The 17700-nt window shown below is 39.1% G+C and overlaps 1 protein-coding gene across 1 annotated transcript; it reads right to left on the reverse strand.

The window, feature by feature from the left end:
- Window positions 1-236: 236 nt before the first annotated feature.
- On the reverse strand, window positions 237-10742 carry dhodh (dihydroorotate dehydrogenase). Its single transcript, XM_022201242.2, has 9 exons — window positions 10627-10742; window positions 8830-9042; window positions 8539-8738; window positions 6611-6693; window positions 6017-6204; window positions 4328-4441; window positions 2873-3026; window positions 2612-2771; window positions 237-1640 (listed from the first exon to the last, which is right to left on the reverse strand). The coding sequence occupies exons 1-9, from the start codon at window positions 10642-10644 to the stop codon at window positions 1553-1555; spliced, it is 1218 nt and encodes a 405-aa protein (XP_022056934.1). The 5' UTR covers window positions 10645-10742; the 3' UTR covers window positions 237-1552.
- Between the last annotated feature and the right edge of the window lie 6958 nt (window positions 10743-17700).

The following is a 17700-nucleotide window of genomic DNA, read 5'->3' on the forward strand; positions in this document are numbered from 1 at the left end:
AATATATAATTGATAAACTTGATAATTTATTAAGTTGAGATAATCATGACAGATATTTCTTTTTTGGCAATATATCAAATTTGATATTGAAAATAGCTAATTGTATCTGTGTCCAAGAAATCACTTTCAATTAATTACAAAAACGCCTCTCAAGGAAGTGCTTTAATTCCAGATCACATGACCTGCTCCACATGATGTCATTTCCTCCTGAAGAAAAGACTGACAAGACTCCAAGGCTTTCTGAGCCATTTAATATAAAGAGATGTGGATTTATGGCATGTCAAGAGGTTTACTACAATATCTTTATAAATAACTTTCAATTTAAATTTTACTCAATTGTATGTATAATATTTAGAAGTATCTTTCTTTATAAATGCCATGTGGTATTTGGTTATATGCTAACACGTTGATTTTAAGCCTGAAAACAGCAAAAATGTCAACTACGTTACAAAAAATCTCGCAATTATATATTGTCCCATTAACTGTTCACACTGAGACACAAGAACCACATGTTCTAGAAAGGCAAACGGTCCTCAAAACAAATGCTTGCTATGAGGAGAGACTGTAGAAGAGATTCTCCATCATCCACATCTGTATATTTCATCATTACAACATTTATATTTGAAGGACGATGGTGTCCAAACACAGTGGAAAATTCTGAAATCTCCAGAAAATCTTGTGCCGAGTTCGCCTAAAGTGCAGACTTTTCTATACCTATAATGCATAAAAGGAGGCATGCATGTATCTGCTGTCTGAGAGGACTACAAGAAGTCTATTATTTATCAGCCCAGCATCTTCTGAACACTGAACATTGTGGCTTTTGTTTTCTAGAACATTTCAGTTTTGCACTTCAAAATCAAATCATGACATTCGATAGAAAAACAGGTAAAACAGGTTTTATTTAGTGCTTCTGAGGTACCAGCGCAGTGCAGAATAAATAACCCAAATAACATTTGAGCTGTTGTTGTGTTTAACTGTTTTGTTCTGTACAGCACCATGCTAAATATCACCTTACTGCATTTCCACACGCCTTGCTCCACTACTTGTTTTAGAGGCACAAAAAAACTTAACACAATGTCAGTTTTTGATAGTTTCTATTCAATTAGACAGTTCCTAAAATGGATGGCAATGAATTTACTGTCTTAACCACACATCATTGTGGCAGATTACTTTCTTCACACACAAGAAAACAGTTGGCAGGAAGTGACTGAAAAGTCTTAAAGACTTTGGTGTCAGTGGGTCAGTTTGAGAAACACTAACTGCTGTTACACTGTAACAAAAAATAAACACCTGAAATCAAGTTACAGACCTCAGCCTCTTAATACTGTAGATGCAGCATGTAAAGATTTATCATTATTGACTTCTAATTTTCACATATGGTGAAATCTTGTGAAGGCAGTTCAGACCATAATTTATCTCCCACCCTGGAAATCAAGATGGACCATCACAAATACTCTGCATTGACCAGAGTTTGGGAAAAGCTGACAATCGTGTTGCCTTGTTGGAGGAGACGGCAGCTACAGATGTCTGTGTCAACATTTACCATTTACTCTTACAGCGAGCTCTTCTTAGAAGTCGACCCGTCTGCTTCCCTGTGATCAGCTCCAACTGCTTCAGAAACATTGCTGAAACCTTGTTCCCTGTGCAAACAGATGCAGTCGAAAATTACAACACTTGCATCCAATTTTTGGAACAACTTTATTACACTAGCAATGCTGTCATACGTGACAATGACTTTTATCTACTATTACCAGCAGCCTCTCCCACATTTTAACCATTTAGCCAAACTGTTCAGGTTCTATTTGAAGGCAAAACCATCATGTGACCTGCAGTATGTCATGGAATGATGAAAATGATCTGCAAACTGTGATGGATAGTTGATAGTTTGGGTCATACCTTTTTAGTACACAGGCCCCAAGTACTATACAATTTGGGATAAACCAGAACTATATTTTAACACTTTGAACCCCAAAACCTGTCAGCAGGTTTAAAAGCTGAGTTACGTAAGTACGTAAATAACCAAATAAATAAGAAAATTGAACAAAATTACACCATTTATCATGGGCAGAAATGATAAAAACAGAGACAGTTTTCTGATTTTGAACTTTCAGTGCTCATCCACAAGGTGCCGCTCAGTCAGGAAAACTATCCAAACCGATACTTAGAATTGAGACATTTAAACAAAGCTGCTTAATTCTACATCTTATTTAAGAATTTGTGCAAAAACACACTTTTTAGGCTGACTACAATATGAAAAAACAAATAAATCTGCACTCCATGACAAAAATTCAGAGTCTTTCATGGTACTATTAAAGTAGTTTTTTTTATTTTATTTATGGCATTCTAACTTTGTTGCATTGCACGACAGACATTTCTGATTCTCCTGTATTTCTACATATGTTTTTCTGCATTTGGTGCATTACTTGTTGCACTGAAAAATGAGCCCACAGTGAGTAAAAATGTGACAGTAGAAAAAAGACAACATTCAGAAACTGCTTATTAATTATCAAAAAAAAAAAACTAAAAATAAATAAATCTTCAAACTTTAGGAGCATCTGTGGCTTCAGGGTATTTTCCTTTTTTGGTCACTTCCATGCACACTCAGACTCACTTTAGTAGTTGTTCCAGTTCTCGCTTTATCTTCTTCACTACAGGTGGACCCTGATAGGTCAGAGCAGTGTAGAGCTGAACTAAAGAAGCACCAGCACGGATCTTATCCATCGCATCCTGTCCGCTGGCCACACCTCCGATTCCAATGATTGGAACTTTACCTACAATAACATTAACACGCACACAGAACAATATTTTGAACGTGAAATTGAGACTGAGGGAATGAGAAATGAACAGAAGCATCAGGTATTTAAACAAGCACCTTGTGTGAGGCTGTACATCTCCCTGACGGTGCTGGTAGAGAGGTCTTTGAGAGGCTCTCCACTCAGCCCACCGACCTCAGACCTGTGCGGGTCCTGAAGCGACTCTGGTCTCGACACAGTGGTGTTAGACACCATTAAACCATCCACTCCCAGCTTCAAACACAGAACATACAAAGAAGCAAAGACAGAGAGTAAGTGGCGTCTGTAGCTGTGGAACTCAAGTATGAAGGTGACTAAGAGTAAAGGCCATCTGACTTTCTCAGGCCTCTCATGTGAAGTGCACTGTGACAAAGACAGAGTGTGGCTGAGATATTTGCTTTCTTTTCCCTCTTTAATGTCACTTCCATTAAGCTGTGCCTCCTCCTCGCTCCAATGAGCACAAAAACCTACTGAAGTAGTGATAAAGCTACCAGAGCAGACAGGAAGAGGAGAGCCATACCTTTTAAATGACCCTGTCCGAGTTTGAGGCAGAGCATTTGTGGTTAAATTAATGATGCTGAAAATCAGCGGCTAATAAACAGTCAGTTAAGGCATTAAAGCAGTGACCTTTCTGATGGTTTAGATTATCACGTAGGAAACAGAGAACTAACTCTCTCACCTTATTCAATCTATTCTACACATTAAGGTTGCTGCATAAAATAAAATAAAAGATGAAACTAAAGCTAAGGCCGGTTTTGTCAGAACTTGCTATAATTTCAACAGCCGACAGCAGCTTTGCATAAGGATCTGAGGTCTGCAGATTCTGTGATGTCTTTGAACTCTCTTCAGAAAAATAAACACACACCTGCTAAAAATACATTTTCATTGATTTGTGGTTCTATAGTCATATCTTTATTTGTTAAACTTGTGTTTTTAAACCTCATTTCAGTTTTTATTCAGTCCATCAGATTTGATTTCAGTCGCTGTACTTGGATCACACTGACTGCCTTTACTTGTAGCCCTGAAATGCTTACATTTTTTGACTTGTGAAGCACTTTGTACTTGTATTTTGAAAGATGCTGCATCAAGAAGGACGCTTTCAATGATGCTGAACTCGAACTGTTTTTTAGAGTCACATTTACTCCTTTAAATGAGTGAGTGGCTGCAACCTTCCTGAGGGTGTGTTCAGTTTGCATGAGAACATGTGACGTGGTTATTAATGTTGTCACGTCAGAGGAGGATGTGAGCTTTCATCGTTTTTTTTCTGTGAGAGGTCCCCTGTATTCTTGAGAAAGATTTTAAGAAACAATTCTGAAAAGCATTGTGTGTAAACTCCAGATTAAACCTGCACACAGCCTCCATTTGCCATGAGCGCAGCAGAAATGAAGCACAGCAATAACGGAGAGAATTCAAATAATATTTCACAGGAAGCAAACATTAGACTAGAATATAATCAAATTATGAACATCCTACAAAATCCAATTAAATGCACATTGGAAATAGAAACTAAATATGTACAACAACTAAATTCAAACCTCAGTAACAACATCAGCGATGTCCTGTTTGTCCTGGGCAGTGAGATCCGGAGCGATCTTCACCAGCACCGGAGGTTTGCGTTCTTCCTGCAGGGCATCACGCTCCTTTAACACCTGTACAGATTGTAAAAGTGTGTTTGTTATAATGTTAAAATAATAATCAATGCCCCTGCTCTACCAGTTGAGCTGGTTGAGAGGGCAACCAATAAACAAGGGTCATATTCCCCAACGCAGCGACCCATGGCCATTTGCTGCCTGTTTTTTACCCACTCTGCTCCCCACGTTTCCTGTCTCTCTCGCTCTCCACTATCCTCTATAATAAAGGCTACAAAGGCCCAAAAAAAGAAATAAATCAAAATCATCATCATCAAGTGAAAGGGCAAAAAGAGGCACAACTGTCCTGTAGGTTTTAAAACCTTGGAAATGGATCCAGCATCAGAATTGATCTAAATCAAAGGATGAGGAGTTGAACAGCTCCTTTGTTTATAGAGCAACGTAACACCACGTTTAGAAGCAGAACACCTTTACAAATTAAAAACATGCTTCAAAACTCATGAGCCTTGGAATTGGGTTTGAGAACACTTTATGGAGATGGAGACTTCTGAAATATCTTCAAAAATCTAATTGTTGTGGGCGCCCCAGTAGCTCAACTATGAAGAAGGGAAGACATGAAGAAGAGCGATAGCCCTCAACACTACTCTCTTCTCCCCACATTTCTTGTCTCTATCTACTTAAAACTATAATAAAGGCTAGAAGCCCCCCAAAAAAAACGTATTTATTTTTTTAAATCTAATCATTTTTACTTCCCTCCATCATCACCTAAACCTCTCCGATTCGGCTCTGCTGACGGGGCATATGGCTTTTATCGCATATGTTGCCACTGCTCTGTGACATTCATTAACCCTGTCCTTGACTCATTTTTCCTCTTGCTGCGAGGGAAAACAGCATTTGCTCCTCACAGGGGGGCTGTTCTGCAGCTGCAGAAACTAAAGTAGAAACAGCACAGAGGAAATGCTACCAATTCTACTTTATCCCTGAGCTACTGTCATCAAAGTAACAGTTTACATGACCTGAAGGAAAACTCGTTAGCTGTTGTTGCTGCAGGTCAAAAAATATGATGCATGATCAGAGGTAAGCTGAAGTGATGCACCCGCATATCAAAGTTCAAGTGAAGTTATTAAAAATGGCACTAGTTCTCATTCTGACATGATGGAAAGCAGTAGTCAAAGGGACAATGACTCCTGCTTGCCACACCAGGTTCAGAGGCAGACCAGTTAGAACTACTAGTTCAGCTTAGCAAAGTCAAGGTAATCTTTAATCTACCTGAAGGGCAATTTGTCCCACAGCCAGCAGTACAACACAGTGGTACGCAACAGCATGTCACTCCACACCACACAGTAGGCAAAAAAGGCGATGAAATGAAATAAAATAAAAAGAGATCATTCTTTATTGTGCTGTATCATCTCTTTTCTTTATATTTTATTGTCTTTCCTTTAGTTTTGTCTTTCAGCTAATGTGGCTGCTGTTAATTGTAAAACACTTGCTGTTTTTAAATGCACTTTAAAAATGAATTGGACTTAGCGAGTTCAATTATTTTTGATTTCAAAAGGCTGAGCATCTTCCTAACTCACATTGTTGTGGCTGTTGCCTTGTGATCCAGTAATGTAACAAACATTCAGACGTTCTTACTGTATGGAGGAGCTGGCGGAGCTCAGCCTTCCCTTGTAGATCACGGAGACCCGGAGTGTTGGGACTGCTGACGTTGACCACCAGATAGTCAGCCAGGGGACCCAGCACTCTCACCCCCTCCAAGTAATCTGCCCCTGCGTCCCGAGACAGCTTGTTCTTCCCCAGGTTGATGCCCAGGGGAAGGCCAACTATAAACACAGACACGTACGCACACACAAACAGGAAAGCTCAGATAAACACAAACACAGGCTGCATCATCAGACACATGACTCAACGGGGGCAGGGGCTGCTGACGCTGGTGTGGCGCTAACTGAGCTGGGGACACGATAAAACGTGAGGAAAGGACGGGTCAAGATCATTAAAACAGAACAGGATAGATTAGTGTGTTTAGCTAAGTTTACAGTTTAGTGCCGGGCTTCCCCATTACAACCTGACCTCATGGTGAAAAACAAACATATGACAAAAAAAACCTAAAGATTCATACCTTACAGTATTGAAATGATAGATTTTAATGCTCTGTACTCAGTAGGTTTTTAAGCTGAATCTGATATCACTTTCAAAGTAGTTCACTGAATATAATGAAGAGCTGCTAACCTTTACTTTGCTCTTGCTGCGTTTCTTCTCTGGCCTTCAGCCTATTCTGCACTTCTTCCAAACCACAGCTGTTGAATCCATATCTGGAAACACCACAAAAACATGCACACGCAGCGAGCATAAGGTCATGCAGGGGAAAAAAACAACCTTTAAATAAAAATAATCCTTCACACTTCTTAAACACAGAACTAAAAATGAGCTAAAATTGAGCTTATGACATTTGTAATGAGAAGCTAAATGATAGGGTTGACAGATTTCTCTCCTATGAAGCCATTTCAGTAAACAAAGATGACATTTGTGATGGTGAATCTTCTTCTCTGATCTGTTCATTGGCCTTATTCAGCTGTCAGTGCATATTCTGAGGTCCTGGCTTCCTTTTAACGATGGATGAATTCTTGGGGTCAAAACAAGGCTTTATAATGAGATTTGGCTTGTTAAAAAGTACAAACATCTAAATGTCTGAAAATGTATTCCGTCTAATTAGAAAAAGAAACCAACTTCCAGCTCATAATTGGACATAGCAAGATGTTTTTTCCTCACTGCTGCAGCTCGGCTTTGCTCTGTGTTCATTTAAAGTCCCCACATATACAGTATGTCAATTAATGTTAAACATATTTTTTGTTTGAGAAACACATTTACTCTAAAGCACACTGTCTGACGAGTATATTGTGGATATGCTACTTACATTATAAATTATATATAATTGTAACTGAGTAGCACTTAAGAAGAAACATCGTCAAGGGCAACAAATGTGTAGTTGTTATTATGTGCAATATTTGCGACTTTTGCACTCCTCTGTTTTTTGTTCCTAAGACCCCTGTAACAGTAAATTTCTCCTTTGTGAGATCAATAAAGTCTATCTTATCTTATCTTATCTTGAATATAAAACCTTAGTACAAAAATTTACCTAAAGTAACAACTAATTTTACAGAAACTGTGTCAGAGATGTTGGAATTCATTCTCAGGTAAACTGACAACGACTCATGAAGATAAATTTTCATAAATTATCATAAATGGCCCATTTTACTGCTTAATTTGACAGAAATACAAAAGTTAATTTAGTTCAATCTGTGCTACAAATTATACTTTCATGAATAATTAGACAAACCTGTGAACACTTATTTATAGTTTTGCAAATGTGAACCCTGCAGTAGTAGTAATCCTGTAGGCAGAATATTTCTTTGAACACACAGAATAAAGTAATAACAAACATTGCCATTACTGTCTCTGCTCTCAGTTTCGGTCTGTTCTGTTTTTAACATAAATTAAGAATAATGAAACTCTTATACTGTCATCATTTACTAATAAACTGACTAACAAAACAATCATTTGTGGTAGTAAAGCATAGAAAATAAATAAAATGAGTCATGAATTGGGACCACTCACTGGTAAATCCAGCATCTCTGTGCTCCACCAAGAGTGAAAGAAAAGTTTTAGCTTTTAAAGCTGACATATTGTTAAAAAAAATCTCAAATTAACTACATTGTAAATTAATGCAATAACTGCTTCAAGATTATTTTCCAATATTTTGCAATAGAACGTTACATTTTTACAAAAAAAGCATCTAAATGCCATTGAAACAGTGAGAAATAAAGAAAACATTTCATATTTACATAAAAACACTGTGACAGCAAAACATGGTTACTAATTTATACATTTTCCAGTACACTGGATACACACAGCAGCCCTGCAAATATGTTTCAGTAGAATTCGTAACACAGAAAATTCCCATCTCTGAAGTGGCCATAAAGTAGCATCAGCACCTCTTTGACATGGTTAAAAAAAACTGAACATTAAAGCCTCAGTGAAGGAGGAACATATACAACCAGACTGCAATAGTTTGAGTATGGTGGAACAAACAGACCAGACAGCAGAACTTTGTTTTCCAGCTGGAGCACTGACAAGAATGAAGCCTCCCTGAAACGTACCTGTTTATAATCGCCTTATCTGCAGAGAGTCGAAACACGCGAGGTTTGGGGTTCCCGTCCTGTGGTTTGGGAGTGATCGTCCCAACTTCAACAAAGCCGAAGCCCAGTTTGTACAAGCCGTCCACTGCCTCGCCGTGCTTGTCGAAGCCTGCCGCAATCCCAACAGGGTTCTTGAACTTTAATCCGAGGACGTTCACTTCCTGTAGAGACGCAATAAAAAACACAACAAAGTCTTGTATCAGTTATAGAAACTGCCCAGTCCACTGAGGAGGCGGTACGGGACATGCTTACCAATGATGCGGGGTCCTGGTAGCGGTTCAGAGGCACCAGACCCAGACCGATCGTCTTCACTGCCAACACATGTGCCGTCTCTGCCCCCACAATCCTCTGCAGCAGGGGCATCAGCTGGTTGGCATAGAAACGCTCATCTCCAACCACAGTGAGGTAGGAAGCAAACAGAAGGCTACCTGAGCTGATGACCTTCACGGCTTCTTTCAACTGTTTCTGTTTCCAAGAGGAAATAAAAATGGAAATGGAAGGAAAAATGTCATTTCAAACATTCATTAGTCTGACTGGACTGCTGTCAAGTTTGCAGAGAACCTGTGTTGGCATACAGAGTCTTGTTGAATAAACAGCCGATATTTAGAAAGAAAAGTGGCAGTTCACAAGAAAAATTGCAGACTGTCACACATCATATTATGTCTTTGAACACAGGAAGTCAAATCGAACACAGAGGAGCACCACCAACAAAATTAATCACACTTGTTGTTCCTGGCAGGACAAATTCAAATGTGGGCCATGGAAAAGTTCTATTTGAAAAATCTTGTATAAAATAAGATTTTGTTGAAACTTAAATACAGAGCTGACACCATGAAGAGCGTAACAACACAAAAGACACATGAGTAGCATAACATCACAGTAATCTAGCTTTGTAATCTGACAGAGGTCGGTGACTAGTTTCTTTGTGAAAATACGCTTAATTGTCACGTTAAAGGAAAAAATAATATATATCTAAAGTGTCTTAGTAAGATAGTAGCGCTATGTGCAGCCAGAACAACTATAGTGCACATTGGCATTGATTCTCTAAGTCTCTGAACTCCACTTCTAAAAGATATTCCCTCAGTTGGTGTTTGATGATGATGATGATGGTGACAGTGTTTAACATGTCAGTCTAAAATCTTCCATATGCATATAATTAGTTTGAGGTCTGGAAATAAGGGCTACAGTATATGATTGACACCATTTTTATGATTTAGTCATTCATTGACCCCATGTGACCCATGGATGAGGACTCTGTCATCCTGGATCCTAGAAATGTTTCATCATGAGTTAAAATCTCCTCTTTGTTGTCTAAAAGAGCCACCAGAGGTCATCACTGTAGGGGTCAAAGACTCAAGTGTTTTACTTTAATTTGCTTAAAACAATTCTTTATTTATGCTGAAACTGTCCTGCTTGTGTTAAATTAATCTAAAATTTAAACTGGTTTAAGAAGACAGAGTAGCTTAAGATATCTTTATGAAATAATGCCAAGGCATTCTTTGATTGCAAGATCCTGGTATGTACATTAGTGTAAAGAATTATTCCATAACAAGAGCAGATGACAGCATGTATGTACGCATTTTTAAGTTCTTTAAGAATCACCATTTTGGACTCCTGGACTGATTGCTCAGCTTTAACGATTTTCACCATCAGTATAGTAACTAATGTGCATTCAAAGGTGCTTGACGAATTGACATCTCTTTACTGTAAAATGTGAAAAACAGCTCAGTAAGGTGAGACAAGGCTGATGTAACAACAGTTTTAGTCGCTTTTCCCAGCAGATTATTACTTTCTTGAGAACATATTCTCACAAATCACCACACTAATGCAGAAATGAGGCGATTACTACAAAAATATAAGCTGCAGGTAACAGTGTTTGCAGCCTGTATGTGTTTCTGTGGTAACATGCAAAGTCCGTGCAGGCTGAAGCTACAGTGTTTCCTGGTTTAACGCTACCATCAAACCACGCGAGCAAACAGGAAAACACGTGTCGTTTAAAATCATCTCATTCTGCAGAACAAAAACATAAAACACTGTGTCTGAAATTACCTTCAATCGTCCCGCCATGTATGCAGTTTTGTCATTGCACTAAAGGGCACTGGTCGCCTTTCCTAACATGTTACACAAACACACGCTTCCTCAGCTTCCTGCTTATCTTCTCGCGATACTTCAATCCGCGGTTTGATCGGGAGGAGGGAAACTCCATCAATGTGCTTCTAAATGAACACAGTGAATATGTGTGGTGATTTAGGTTTTAAAGCAATTATCATTAGAATAAATACCAAACATAATAAACAAAGTGTTTTCCATCTTAACTCCTAATAAAAAGTTTAAATTGTGCTGCTCAGACTGAAGATCTGCTTGTGTGATCTTCAGTGAGAGTATGTCTCCTTCACTTTGCATCTTGTTTGTGTGTCTCCAGTGATTTTCCTAATGGACTGGGAACGTATGCAGAGTTTTTCTGGAGAAAGCTCTCTAATTTTCATGTCACGGATCCAAGTGTCCTTGCTCAGTTGTTGTTCCAGCCACAGTCCCTGCAGCACTATGTGCTTTGGCTCTGTGCTTTATCAAAACAATGGATACGTTTGTTCGAACATGCGTCTTTTTGTGGATTTCAGTTGGATTTCTATTCGCACCTGAAAAGTCTGAGGCCTGTCATCAGTGCAAGTGTGAATTTGTTTTCAAGAATGCCTGCTTTGAGTTTGTTAATGAGTCGTACACTTGGTCTGAAGCCAGAAGCAGCTGTGAGGAGCAAGAAGGACAACTCCTGAAGATGATCAACAGCCCCATCAAAACCTTCCTGAATGGCATCAGCAGAGAGAAAAACACTGGAAACTTCACTTGGTGGCTTGGAGAGGGAGTCAGAGGAGATGTCCAGAGACCCACTACAAGTGAGTGGCTTTTGTTTTATTGTGGTATTTTTCTCTATTCCAATTTATTGTCTCTTTGGCTTGTGATCTTTAAAATCAAAAAGTGTCCATCTCATCCCCTCTGTTATGGCCTTTACATGCAGAGATGTACAGCTAAGGCAATTAAAAAAAAAAAAAAGACTTTTCAGGTTGTTTGGTTTGGTTCATCAGTAGCGGTATTGTGGCTGAAGGTTTTTCAGTAAGAAAGAAAAGGAACACATGAGAAATAGAAAACAAAACACAGAATTATGTCATGAACCTAAGGAAGGCTGATGACTTTCTCGTGCTACGAGTAAGGCTGGGTTTCATTTGAATTTTTGTGGTGTGAACACAAAGTGGATTTTAATATTTTTGAATGCTTTCCTTTGGAGGATTTTAATATTTTTTATGTGTCAAAACAAAATAAAATAGCTGACAAGTTTGTTAATTAATTTAGATAGATAGATAGATAGATAGATAGATAGATAGATAGATAGATAGATAGATAGATAGATAGATAGATAGATAGATAGATACTTTATTAATCCTGAGGGAAGTTCAAGTAATTCTAATTTATTAGGCAATAAATCATTCATCAGGCAAAAATGTCAAGTATGTTCTTTCAACTTCCAAGACATGAGAGTTTGGATAATTTCTTGGACAAAACAAGCAATAGCGAGACCTTACACAGACGTTTTGGGAACGGACTTCTTTACTCTCTTTTGATTTTTCTGAAAAATAATTGGTAGATTAATTGATACAGTTGATGGTTCAGTCCTAATGATTGTAGTAGACAGTGGCGCTTCTTGAGAATCTGTCTCAACAAGTCAGCTTCCCTCATGCCGTGTGTTTCTTTGCACACATTTGTTTTTTACGTAACAGTAAATGGCGTTTCAAAGGACTTCTGCACATACATGAAGCTGAATCCTCTTCAGCTCAAAGCATCTGATTGCAACCAGAGACGAGGCTTCCTCTGCACCCACAGTACGTCCAAATCACTGCTTTAACGCTGCGTGTTTTCCTTTCTTCTTTCATTCTTAACAACTGACTGATTTTTGTCATCATTTAATTTCCATATTTCACTCTTGTGTCACTCTTGCTTTAAAGTTCTGCGGCCTCCATCAAATGCATCGGTAAGAGACACAATTTCACACATTTAATCAGTAAGAAGCCATGTAAACCTTAAGGCCTAATTTGCATATGTTCTCTTCACAGAATACAGTGACATCCAGTCATCCAACCAGATCTCGTAAGTTAGATTGAAACATTATTTTTCTTTGCATTCAGCACCCATAAAGACGAGTTTACGTATCTTCTGACTTTTTCTTTCTCCACTTTTCAAACCCACTTTGATTTCAGGGCCCAAGAGGGATGTAAACCTCATGGGTAAGAATGTCGCGGACATTACCAAGCTACTCGAGGTGAGAGAAGTTTCACTAACTTTACATACATCTTCTTTGACTTGTGAATTATGAAGAGTGCTAAACTGAACAAAAAATGAGCTTTTGTTAATTATACTCCAAATTTTACAAGTGCTGTTTTTGTGAAACAGGAAGCAGACAAAGAACTACTGCGAATTGAAACAACTCCTGGGGAGCCAACAGATAACAACAGGGTCTGTACCTTTATTTTGGAAAGCCTGTGGCAACTACGTCAATGTGGTTCCATTTTGTCCGTATGCTATACCATGCTTAATTTTGTCTGGTTCTCATTCTCACAGGACAAATTTGTTCAGTATTTGATGGACGGCACTCAAAAACTGACTCCAGAGTTTGCTCTAGAAAATGACAACATCATCAAGCACATTTACAACTGTTGCTCTGCCATCCTGTTTCTCTCAGTGGCAAAATGTGATGCTGATGTCAACCCAAACCGTGAGGTAAATTCTGATAACTATATAACATCACCCTCCTGCACACAGTGCCATGTTACTGCTTTAGCTACCACAGTCATGTGATGCCGCGTTTTTCCTCCCTAGTCCTTCTTTGAGGATGTCATTGAGATTTTTCGGCAACTTTCTATCCTGACGGGTAATAAAAAGACAGTTTTCGAGTACCCAACAGGCACCATTTATCAGGACAGGTTGGTGTTTTTGTTTCAGATTATCACTTGTCTTGTCTTTAAAAACTGTTAGATACAAATTAGATTTTCTCTGCCATCAGGCTGAAGCCAGCTGAACTCGGCAATCAAGTCCTGGGTTCAGAGGAAGAGGGTGAATACGTTAAGCTGCCCTCATTTGAAGCACTGAGTCCACACATTGGAAAGTCAGGCCCAATCACCACTCAGGTCAGTGTGTGTTGTTATTAATATCACACGTGTTTGCATCTTTGTTGTTGTCTCCAACCTTTTTAACAAAGCTTCTCTCCTTTTTAGCTTGCCACTTTCTCAGTTAACCCTCATCCATCTGATGACAACATAAGCGGAATTGTTTGCAGCGTGTTGCTTAACGATGGAACGTCAGAGATTAAGATGCAAAACCTGTCAGAGATGATTGAGGTAAAGTCGGCATGAAAACTGGCTACTGTGTCATCAGAATTCTAGCGCTATTTACTTTAGGTGACACTTTTTTTTGCAAGCAATTACTATGGTGCCTCCTGGCAGTGCAAGTATAATAATGGCAGTAACAGTAACAGTACCTGCACAAAACATGAAGCTCCTCCTTGACAATGAAGAAAAAAAAGCTTGGAAACCACAACAATGGAGTTAACACCGATGAACACAACACAGAACACAGGAACTGTCCATTCAAAATGTTAGGGAGAAAGAGTAGTCAACACATAACTATTGTAAATAGGAAAATATGTATTGTTATTTTTTGTTATGACACCCCCAAATGTTTTAATTAGTGCTATAGTCCAAAAATATGAATATCATGTTATATAAATTAAATATTGGGATTTTCAAGCCTCCATCTCTACTATGAATGATGTGTATCACTATTAAAGTCAAAGGCGAGACAAATACACTCTAAATAATCGTCCATTTTGCCCATTTAGCCACACTTTTGAGGTAAAGCTGGCAACAGTAACTATGCCAGGATTTCTTTTATGACTATTTTCATTTTTAAAAGTGTTTGTCTTTGATCACTGTAGTAGATTTATCCCCACAAAACTACATATGACCTGACAATATGTGATTTAAGAAAAGTAAACAGTGGCTCATACTGGGAGGCTCACTTACTAAAAGAGGGCTGTGTAAAAAAAAAAATCCCTGATGGTTCCTTTTCCTGACTGTGAACTTTTGCTTCACATTCTAATTTTAAACCTTCTTGTTGAGCACAAACACCTGCAGTCGGACATTCTTATCAAGGCCCTATCCTTTCTTTCTCCTCCAGATCTTTTTGCCTCGTCCCAATGCTTCAGAACTGCTGAACACCACTGTTGTGTTGGAAAATAACAAAAAATCGGTGACTGAAGTCAACATTACAGACCCGTATATGACCGTTTTCGTCACTGTGGAAGCCAGCGTCGACGTGTCACTGGCTGTGAAATTTGCTCTCGGATCACCTGATGCCTCTAACTCCAGCAACTCAACCATCTTGACCCGCAAAGGTAACAACCTCCTCTAGCATACTGATCTTCCTGTGTGACCTGATTGCTGTCACATTCTAGTTGAGTTTAACATTACTGAGGTATTTTAAATCCTCTGTGACTGCAAGAAGATTCATTCAGTTGGTTCTTGGAGTATAAATTCACATATTTGCAAATTCTTGTTTCAGGAGGCTATCGGTTTATGATAACACCAGAGATGACACGTTACACACCTGGGACCTACTATGTTGACGCCAGACTCTACAATTCCACATGGGTGCCAGGTTTGACACTGAAGATCACTTCTTTTATGAGCAAGTGCTTGTACTGGGACGTAGACAAGGTGAAATGGAGCACTGCTGGCTGCATGGTAAGGCTGCACAAGGATAAAGTTGGATATCGTGGCTGTATTGCTTCGTAGCAGAGAGTGATGTGCTGTTTTCCTCTTAGGTCGGAGACAAAAGCACCCCAGAGCGAACGCAGTGTCTGTGTAACCACCTCACGCTGTTTGGGAGCTCCTTCTTCGTGATGCCGAACTACGTTGACGTATCTCGCACAGCCGAGTTGTTTGCCACTGTGAATGAGAATTTCGTGGTCCTGGCCCTGCTGTGTGCTTTCTTTGGCCTCTACCTGATCACTCTGCTGTGGGCCTGCTATGCTGATCGCAGGGCGCGCTCTAAGGTCGGTCTCCTCTGAAAGGCCTCATACAGCAGGCTTTGTGTGCGATTTCAGCCCACCATGCACTGTTATAACGTACAGATGAGTAGGAACTTAGCAGGTCGCATCAGAAAGCCAAACACCAAACTATTTACATCACCTCAGAATGTTAAACCAGAGTGTCCTGATTGTCATTGTTGAACTGTGGACTTTGTTTGGAAAATAACTCATTCATGCACCACAATGTTTTGTTTTGCATAATCAGCGGAAGATGACCCTGCTGGAGGACAATCACGCTGGTGCTCAGTATAACTACCTGATCGGTGTCCAAACTGGGCATCGCAAAGGAGCTGGGACCTCAGCTAATGTAAGAGTCTTTATTTCTTTTTTTAATCTAATTTATTATCAGAAATTAAAATTGCTCAGAGATTGATTCATTTCCTGACTGTATTTAGTTACAACTTGTCTCAAAGAACTGCTGATTGTTTTGTATGTTTTCACAGATTTGTAGAATTCAGATTAATTATTGTTTCTTCTGTCTTCCAAACAGCCAGAGGCTTCAGTTCAAGTTACAGTATTAATATAGCTGATGCTAAACTTTTACACGAAAACGAGGGAAGCAAGGATTGTTTTATAATCTTGATTCAAAGTCTCGTCCAATCCAGAAGGCGCACATCAAGCAAACATGGCAATTGTGGAAAGAACAATGTGCCCTTATGTGTCCCTAAAGAATAGTTTGGGGTTTTTTTTTTTAGGTTTTAGGGGAAGAATAGAGCAAGCAAGCCACCTTTAATGCTCTTATAATTACAAATCTGAATAATGTTTTCCAAAAAAGTTGATACATTAGTGAACATTGTTTTCGGCCATTTAACAAGTCTCTGATGTCAGAACTTCTCATTGACACTTGAATGCCTCATAATGGCATGATGGCATTGGCATTAAAAATGGGGGGTTACATTTATGATGTCTGAAGGATTTTGTGTTCCAGAATATTCTTAATCACACATAACAAATAAATGCTCACTTATCAAATGCTGCTTTTAGTTCATTTCAAAAGGTACCAAAATAAATGGAAACCAGGTTGGAAAAGATTCTAAATCTATGGTTTGTTTGAAAAAAATTGTACAAAACTCGTATGGTAAGTATACACAATTTGTAGTATGTAGACCAAACTAGTGTGGTCCTCTGCTGTCTGGGTCACTGATGCATGTATCCAGAATTATTTTATCAGTGTGCTGTGCTTTTCTGCAGGTCACGGTGAAGCTGATTGGCGCGGAGGGAGAGAGCACCATACACAACCTGACGGATACTGACAAGCCGGTGTTTGAGCGGGGAGCGGTCGATATGTTTGTGTTGGCCACACCCTTCCCACTGGGAGAAGTGCGAAACGTCAGGCTGCAGCACGACAACACTGGAGGTCACCCATCATGGTACTTTAGATGCTGAGTATATTTCAGTGGTCAATTATGCATTTAGTATCACATTAGATAAGAGCACAGTGCCTCCAATAGAAAGAAAGTACTTTCATCCCTTCATATACAGAAATTACCCAAAGCTGTCCACTTGAAAATGGCATACCTCTAGTTTTATGTAATTTTTAAGTAAAGTTTTTCTTACAAATTGTGTGTTTTTATGCTTGGATTGATTCAGCTCTGCCCTGGACATGTGTCTGTCTGGCAGGTGTCAGTGTAAGTCTGTAATCGTAGTTGTCAGGGCTTCGTACAGGTCACATTTGTTGCCGTTCTAGTCTGTTTCCTCAAAGTGACACCTTGAAATGTCAGGCCTGCCTTATCGTTTAGCACAGCCGTGTTACCAGGTCTTGTTATACACTGTGAGCACACTGCACGCATGTAAATGCACACGTTTGCAGGAGATAGATAAAAGCTCTACTGTAATATAGAAATAGGATTTGAATTGCATGAAATGCTTTGGGCAACTGCAGTTCCAGTAAGACGCTATGACCAATGTGGCATCAAAGGTTGATTCTACCTTTGCTTCTGGTATGATTTGGTAATATCATGATTTCTTTGTCGTAATTTCATCCTATT

The sequence above is a fragment of the Acanthochromis polyacanthus genome, chromosome 2 (genome assembly GCF_021347895.1).
Source record: "Acanthochromis polyacanthus isolate Apoly-LR-REF ecotype Palm Island chromosome 2, KAUST_Apoly_ChrSc, whole genome shotgun sequence".
Taxonomy (NCBI): domain Eukaryota; kingdom Metazoa; phylum Chordata; class Actinopteri; family Pomacentridae; genus Acanthochromis; species Acanthochromis polyacanthus.

Coding starts and splice junctions, on each gene's coding strand:
- dhodh (XM_022201242.2), bottom strand. Junction 6,205..6,610: donor GCAGCAAGAGCAAAGTAAAG/GTTAGCAGCTCT, acceptor CTGTGTTTATAG/TTGGCCTTCCCCTGGGCATC. Junction 4,442..6,016: donor TCCGCCAGCTCCTCCATACA/GTAAGAACGTCT, acceptor CAATCTGTACAG/GTGTTAAAGGAGCGTGATGC.